Genomic DNA, 7903 nt, shown 5'->3' with positions numbered 1-7903 from the left:
AAATTTTGGTCCTACTATATATTTTAAAGTTTGTGACTGACGTATTCTTGAGACAAAATTTCTCCTTTTGTATCTTAAACCTGGATCGTGTCGCTTGATTTGTAGCTTTCCTCCATGCTCATGCACGACCGGTACATTTATATTTTACACCAATTCGTGCACATCTTATTACATGAATTCATATTTTGATCAACAAATACAATTGCGGCACGGCTGTACTGTCACAGCTTAGAAACACACATATATCGTATGTGTAGTATTCTGATAAAGCATCCAAATTTGATTTATCTTTGATCCTATTAGATATTTTTTATCATTTTTTTTGGGGCTCTTAGGATCAGTTTAGATATCTAGCAGAATTGATTTCAAGTTTTCTTGTAATCAAACTTTCATTATTTGGTTAATGATATTTACATTTCTAGCAAAAAAAAGCATCCAAATTTCCACACACATATATATATATATATATCCTAATAAATGGAAAGCTCAAAATCGGAACATAGTAGACGTGCTAAGTTCCTTCCGAACTACCCTCTATGACACTCGCATGATGAGTCGATCTATCATCTCTATCCAAATTTGCTTTGTTTCACATTTGGATAATAGTGTTGCTGATGGAGTAGCCAAATCAGCCTTTTGTTTATTATCTTCATCCTTCTCTTTGTGAACTTAAAGCATGATTAACCCGGTTTTTTATTTGGGATTCTTAACTCATGATTTGATTTTTTTGTTTTTTTTACATTTTTCGGCTAAAAACAGCTCTTATATATCTTATTTAATAGACGGTTTTTAGTTTTCCTTAGTTAAAAACTAAGAAACGGTTTTTAGCCGAAGTTAAGAACTCCACCCTAAAAGCTCGGGTTAATCATGGTCTTTACTTTGTTTCTACTTACTATTAGTATTAATGAATGGTTTAACCAAAAAAGTAAACGTGCTAAGTATAATTAATTATTTTACATTTTTGTACATTGATCACTATGATAAATTAGGAAATGCTCATACAAGTTAACATCATTGATATCTCCACCAAAATCAAACGTTTTATACTTTTATTCCACTTATTTATCCTTCCTTTCGTTCGATTTTACTAACTTAAAAATAAAATTGGTCCAAACTAAATCTCAAAGGATATAGTAGATTCCTTTTCTTACAAACATGCAGAATAATGTAACATATTGGCGTTATCGGACATTTTGGTAGTTAAGATCTTAAATGATTAGTCAGCTTATTAGTGTCTAAGAATAATTTGGCCTAAAGGCTTATTGGGTTTCAATTCTCTTATAATTATTATTTTTGCACGTAAAGGCCCACATAGAGACACTCATATCCATGTGTTTTGGTGATTATTATGTAGGGTGGGCATATAAGAAATCAAACTGGTATGTCTTGTACTTGTGCTTTGCTTCGTATCCGTTTAGTTCAAGTAGTCATTAGTCAAATCGAGTAATAAATCACAAAATTTAGATTGTTAGCAAAATAGCAAGTACATATCATGTGACAAGTACACTATTAAAGTTTTTTTTTTTTTTGCTAAAAAGTACACTATTAAAGTTGATATTTACTAATTGAAATTTGCGGATAATCCACACGTGACATGCAAGCAATTTACAAATAATTCATGAGTAGCTAGGAAATTAATACTCCAATGCTAGAATACACATCAATGATAGAAGAAGAATAGTACTATAATTCCAATGAACTCCCCTAACCCCTCAAAGATTCGTTACTTAAATCGCCAACTTGCGTAGTGATTGCTGACAAAGCAATTGTTGATTCCTTTCTATTAGTTTATATATTCTTTGCTAATATCCAGGTTCTAAAACACTGGCGTCTAGCCGATTAAGCGCCCGACTAGGCGTTCGGCGCGGGTCTTCCGCCACGATTTGGACCAAATCGGCTCAATAAATCGGCTTGCCATAAAACTGCACTTAATTGACGAAAATTGAGCTACAAGCAGGCCCATTTCGACTTGGAAATGCTGAGAGACTTTGTCATGTATATATAGGGTACCTCAACACCTCTCCTTTTCTTAGTTTGTCGATGTGGGATAAATTTAAGTAGTTTTTAATTTTTTTTTTCTTAAATCACACTAATAAAAAGAAATGAAAAGACTCCTCTGCTAAAATTTGAACCCGTTACCTCTTAAAACATCAAACGAATCCCGAACCATTGGACTATGATGTATTTATATTTGGTTTTCGGTAGTTTTCACATACGTTAGTACATATACGTATATTTATAATCAAAAAGTACAAATAATTACTCCCTGAATACTCTCCGATTAGTTAATAATTCGCTAGGCGTACACCAACCGTCCGACTCACGCCTAGCGCAATCTCAAACATGGGCTAGTATAGGTCAAGATTCTGTATATATATATAAATAAAAAAGACCTCCAAATGTGAAAGGTATAATCAATAAACCGGATCGTACCGGAATGTAAAACCGAATGTCCGTTTCACATCTAACTATCATCACGTGTTAAGTAAGACCGGGTCAATAATGTAAGACGATTTGATATCTGATTTCGATTTCTACAACTATTGGCGGGACATCTAACGGTTTATAATAAGCCACGTGTTAAGATTCTTTCCAGACCGGACAGGCTGCCTATATAAAACCCCTTGGACCCAATCACGTTTCTCGGATCCAAAAAGGAAAGTTAAAAAAAGACAAAGAAGGACGATTTTGATCGCATCAAATGGCGGAAGAGAAGAGCTTCAAGTACGTGATCGTCGGAGGCGGTGTCGCCGCCGTAAGTCTCTCTTTCTCTTCATATGTTCTCGTAACTGCTCACTGTTTAGCTTTAGATGTATTGTTTAAGAAGAACTACGAATGAGCTGTTACTAGATTCTTTTTTTTTCAATTTAAACAAACGAATCAAAAGTGTCAAACTTACTTATTCCATTGTTGTTGTTTTGTGGCTTTCTTGAATCATAGGGATACGCGGCGAGAGAGTTCTCTAAGCAAGGTCTCAAGCCTGGTGAACTTGCTATCATCTCCAGGGAACCGGTAAGTCTCGGCCTTGCCTGCGCTGAGATTTACCTGCCTAGACGATTTATTAAAGATTTCAATTATTTTTTTTTTTTTAAATATAAATTTAGAGACTTATGTCTATGTAATTTTCTTCGAAAATTTAGGGGGGGGGGGGGGGGGGGCCCCTAAGATCGACCCGGAGTCTTGGCCTTGAATCTTCTTTTATGGTAGATTCTCTGTGGTTTATAGTTTTGGCGTTTTTGTTTGTGTGTTAAACAGGTGCCTCCATATGAGCGTCCTGCACTCAGCAAGGGATATATCAATCTCGAGAGTATAACTTTTTCTCTGATCTTAACTCTTTGTTAATAAATAGTCTGTGATTGGTTCTTAATTAGAAATATTGTTGTCAATGGTACACAGATAAAGCTTCACTTCCAAATTTCTATGTCTGTGCTGGAAGTGGGGGAGAGAAACAGTTCCCTCAATGGTACAAAGACAATGGTGAGTGTCCTTTTTCTCTGTGCTTCACAACATAGTTTCTCTCTTACTCATACGAATGACTACCTTTGGTAGGGATTGAGCTGCTTCTGGAGACAGAGATTGTCAAAGCAGATCTTGCTTCAAAGACTCTCGTCAGTGGCACTGGACAAGTCTTCAAGTACCAAACTTTGATAGCTGCTACTGGCTCTTCTGTACGCACAAATCTCTCTCACTCTCTCTCTCTCTCTCTCTGTCGCTTTGTCTCTTTCCACATTTCCTCTAAAGGAAGGTTTTACAATTTGTGCAGGTCACAAGGCTGTCTGATTTTGGCGTGGAAGGTGCAGATGCTAAGAATATATTCTACCTAAGAGAGCTTCTGGACGCTGATGAGCTCGTGACTGCAATGAACGTAAAGGCAAACGGCAAAGCTGTGGTTGTTGGTGGCGGTTACATCGGTCTTGAACTCAGTTCTGCTCTCAAGGTTAACAACATGGAAGTTACCATGGTTTATCCAGAGCCTTGGTGCAGTAAGTCAAAAGAAATCTCATTACTCTCTTCTCCAATTTGCTTTAACTAACAACTTTCCTTTTTGTTGTTGTCTTTATAAAAAAGTGCCTCGGCTTTTCACCGCCGGCATTGCTTCCTTCTACGAGGGTTTCTACGCCAACAAAGGAATCAACATTGTTAAGGGCACCGTTGCAGCTGGTTTCAGCACCAACTCAGATGGAGAGGTAAGCAAGATCTGTTTTTTTCTTTCTCTGCTGGGCCGGTTCTGAGATTTTGGGAGCCATAACATAGTAAAAATTTCAATATATTATTTATTTTTTTTACAAATGTAGGGGCTTTTTTTATAAATTTGGGGGCCTATGTACATGTAGGTTTTTTTTCAAAAAAATTGGAGGTTCTAGGCGAATGTTTCATCCGGTTTTGCTATGATTCAATAATAGTAACGGCTCTTTTGCTTTATGATGCAGGTCACTGAGGTGATATTGAAAGACGGAAGAACGTTAGAAGCTGATATAGTGATCGTAGGTGTTGGTGCTAGACCTATTATCTCACTCTTCAAAGGTCAAGTTGATGAAGAGAAGGGTGGACTCAAGGTTCTTGCTTCTTACAATACTCTAGTTAGTGAAAATGTTTTAATGTTTTTGTAGACTGATGAGATCTTTCTTGGATTGCAGACTGATGCATTCTTCAGAACGAGCGTTCCAGATGTATACGCCGTTGGTGACATAGCCACCTTCCCGATGAAACTCTACAACGATATGAGACGCGTTGAACACGTGGACCATGCTCGCAAGTCGGCTGAACAAGCCGTTAAGGCGATCAAGGCTGCAGAGGAAGGGAACTCGATTCCAGAATATGACTATCTTCCGTACTTCTACTCTCGAGCCTTTAACCTCTCGTGGCAATTCTATGGTGACAATGTTGGAGAGACCGTGTTGTTTGGAGACAATGATCCAACATCTGCTAAACCGAAGTTTGGGAGCTTCTGGATTAAAGATGGGAAGTTGATAGGAGCGTTTCTAGAAGGAGGAAGTCCTGATGAGAACAAGGCGATTGCTAAGGCTGCAAGAGAACAACCTGTAGTTGAGAGCGTTGAGGTGTTGGCCAAGGAAGGACTTTCCTTCGTCAGCAACATATAATAAAAAGGAACCAAACTGCTTCTACGTTCTGACTTGTTGTGTGTTTTAGTGTGAGTTTGAGTGGCTTTATGTCATTTTGCTACTATTAAAAATTCCTCATTACGTTTGTTTTAGTTATTGGTTTGTTGGGATTATTTGATTTGAGAAATAAATTTGAAACTATTTGGAAATGAACAAATTGTATTTTCTTGTATTCTTCTTCTTAATGAAACTAAAAAAGGATGCTAATTAATACTAGAAATGAACACGTTTAGGGTTTTATTAGTGGCAAAAACTTTAAGAAAGAACATAGAAACACAAATCAATGAAGAGATACTGAAAAAAAAACAGAGAAAGAAACAAACAACTGAGCTATAGGGGAAGAACCCTAAAAGTGTTCTGTGTTTCTTGCTCCTCACGCTTTCATGAGAGACGCTGTAAGACTCTGGTGTAAAACCGAGTAAACCGATCTCCATCCTTCTTCTGTAGGGTGACTTCCATCCCAAAAGAAGGCAGACTTGGGATCATCACATATCATATACTTCTTCACTCCCTTCTCATCCACACTTCCACAGTTATACTCACTGCTCACGCCTACGCAGCACGGTTTCAACGGACTCTGAAACGTCGTACTCCCTGCATTTCCGCAAAACCAATCAATCACACTAATAATTTTAGACACGCAATGTTATTGAAAATATTTGAAGTTGTTAATTTTATGATTCTTATAGTCAATTTAAATTGTTTTAAGGGAATTTTGTAGTTAAAATAAAAATAAAAGAATCCAGATCTTATATTTGTAGATGAGATTAACTAGTGTTTTAACCAAAAAAAAATCATACTAAATTTTATATACCCTATAATAAAAAAATTGAGAAAGTTCAAAACTAATTTATCACCTGGATTTGCTCCTTTGTTGTTGAAGACGGTCAAGAAAGCGTTGTAGAGATCAAGAGTGATGAAAGTGGACCGTTTGGCTTCGTTATTGAGCTTTATCACGGCTTGTTGCAACAAGCTGTTGTGTAGTCTCACTAAAGCGTTTTGTGTCTCGTTACAACGCTGGAACGAGGAGGCAAAGGTGATGCCAGGGAGGCAACCGAGAGGCTGCAGCAACGGTACTGCTACTTTCTTTACTCCCAAGGCGTGGATCTGCCTAAGATTCACTTCTGTTTGATCCACCACTTGCTTTATGAATGCTGGAAAGTCCTGTGACATGCAATGAAGATAATAAATGAATAACATCAGCTGTAACAAAGATAAGCAAAATAAATGTAATATATGTTGATAACAATGTAGATCAGTTGCATTTATTTGTAACTAAAGATCCATGTAGTGCAGCTTGTATTACTCTAGTGTGTACACTTTACATTGCTAAAATAGTGTTGTTAAATCTAGATTAACAAAGATAAGCAAAATAAATGTAAAATGTATTTTTATTGTCTTACCGAGGCAGGGCGGTTTTGGGAGATGAAAGTGGAATAGTCGTTACCGGCGACGCTGACGAGAGCGACGGAGGAGATAAGGTTGGAGGGAATGTAGATGTCGCCGGCGGTGAGAATGTTCTTGAAGAAATCGATTTGAGTGGTCATGTTGGGCAATGGAACTTGAGTGTTGAACACTCCTGTTCCTCCGTACGCAAAGTTCATTCCGTGCTGTAGCCGTTTCTTTCCCGCGTAACTTTTCCAGAAGTATGGGATTGGTGATTTAATCCCCACGAATTTTGCTATAATAAGAAAGTTTTTTTAAAAAAAATTTGAAAGAGTTCATTTTTTTCCAATTAGTGTTTGCATGACTTGAACATGAATGGGAAAGCCATACTTATGTTTATTTCTTTTGTAAATGTCTGAATTTTAATAATTTATTACTGAGATTGATACTAGTTAATTGGACAATTCAGGATATAGACATGCTTCTAAAAAATAAATAGTTTGGGTTATAACTTAGAGAAATTTTCTTAAATAATTATTTTTAAGTTTCTGTCATAAAATGGTTTTCGAAGAAGAATTTGACAAAAAAAAATTTTAATACTTATTTAAAAAAAAGAAAAAATTTGAAATCCTATCTCTAAAACTTCACTTTTTAACTCTAAACCCCAAATATAAATTAGTTAACCTTAAGATAAAAATATATTTTTACTCTGTAATAAAACTTATTTTAATCTTTTTTTTCACCGAACTATCCTAGAAAACTTCTCTGTAAATTACTAACTAGAAATCTATAGACAAAACAACAGCCCTAAGTAATGCAGGGACTTTTACAGCGCATATGTTGGTGTTTAGCTTTATAGTCTTTTAATATGATTACAAAGATAAAAAAAGAATGGAAGCATGAAGTGTCGTTGCTTTGTTGATGCTTAGTGGTAGTAGCTATGATGCGATTATTAAGCAGAAACATTATAATAGAAAAAGTTAAAAACTTTTAGGAAAAGATATATAAAGAACAAGAAGATAGAAAAGAAAACAGATAAGCACCGAATACTACGAACGCAAAAGAGATAACTAATTTACTTATATACTATTCATTTATACTATGTGCAACTACTATATAGATCGGTACACTATGGATTGAAGCAACACTGACAGCTGGTAAATAATCGACTAGATTCCCTTACTAACCCACACTACAAGAAAACAGCGGTATTCTGACGGACATTCCGACGGAAAATGAAATCGTCGGAATATACCGAGAAATTTCCGAGGAAATTTCGAGGAAACACAAAATTGGGGTTCCTCGGAATTTCCTCGGAATATACCGACGGAATTCCGAGGAAACCTCAGTCCGTCGGAATATTCCGAGGAAATTCCGAGGAACAATGTGTTCCT

General features: G+C 36.3%; 2 protein-coding genes across 2 annotated transcripts in view; one reads left to right on the top strand and one right to left on the bottom strand.

Moving 5' to 3' along the window:
* Positions 1 to 2635: 2635 nt before the first annotated feature.
* Positions 2636 to 5334, top strand: LOC106335271 (probable monodehydroascorbate reductase, cytoplasmic). Its single transcript, XM_013773749.1, has 9 exons — positions 2636 to 2755; positions 2941 to 3012; positions 3256 to 3307; positions 3397 to 3477; positions 3550 to 3668; positions 3764 to 3983; positions 4069 to 4187; positions 4431 to 4556; positions 4638 to 5334. The coding sequence occupies exons 1-9, from the start codon at positions 2702 to 2704 to the stop codon at positions 5100 to 5102; spliced, it is 1308 nt and encodes a 435-aa protein (XP_013629203.1). The 5' UTR covers positions 2636 to 2701; the 3' UTR covers positions 5103 to 5334.
* The window catches only part of LOC106335273 (GDSL esterase/lipase At5g03610), a 10946-nt gene continuing 8377 nt past the window's right edge, over positions 5335 to 7903 (bottom strand). The window contains exons 3-5 of the mRNA XM_013773750.1: positions 6527 to 6804; positions 5981 to 6287; positions 5335 to 5717 (exon numbers count right to left, since the gene is read on the bottom strand). Of these exons, the coding sequence (XP_013629204.1) occupies positions 5497 to 5717; positions 5981 to 6287; positions 6527 to 6804 (806 nt within the window). The 3' untranslated portion in view covers positions 5335 to 5496. The remainder of the gene's footprint in view (positions 5718 to 5980; positions 6288 to 6526; positions 6805 to 7903) is intronic.

Source organism: Brassica oleracea, chromosome C3, assembly GCF_000695525.1.
Source record: "Brassica oleracea var. oleracea cultivar TO1000 chromosome C3, BOL, whole genome shotgun sequence".
Lineage (NCBI taxonomy): Eukaryota > Viridiplantae > Streptophyta > Magnoliopsida > Brassicales > Brassicaceae > Brassica > Brassica oleracea.
This window is presented reverse-complemented; position numbering and strand designations above follow the sequence as displayed.

Coding starts and splice junctions, on each gene's coding strand:
- LOC106335271 (XM_013773749.1), top strand. CDS start 2,702: ATGGCGGAAGAGAAGAGCTTCAAGTACGTGATCGTCGGAGGCGGTGTC. Junction 3,984..4,068: donor TTATCCAGAGCCTTGGTGCA/GTAAGTCAAAAG, acceptor TTTATAAAAAAG/TGCCTCGGCTTTTCACCGCC. Junction 4,557..4,637: donor AAGAGAAGGGTGGACTCAAG/GTTCTTGCTTCT, acceptor CTTGGATTGCAG/ACTGATGCATTCTTCAGAAC.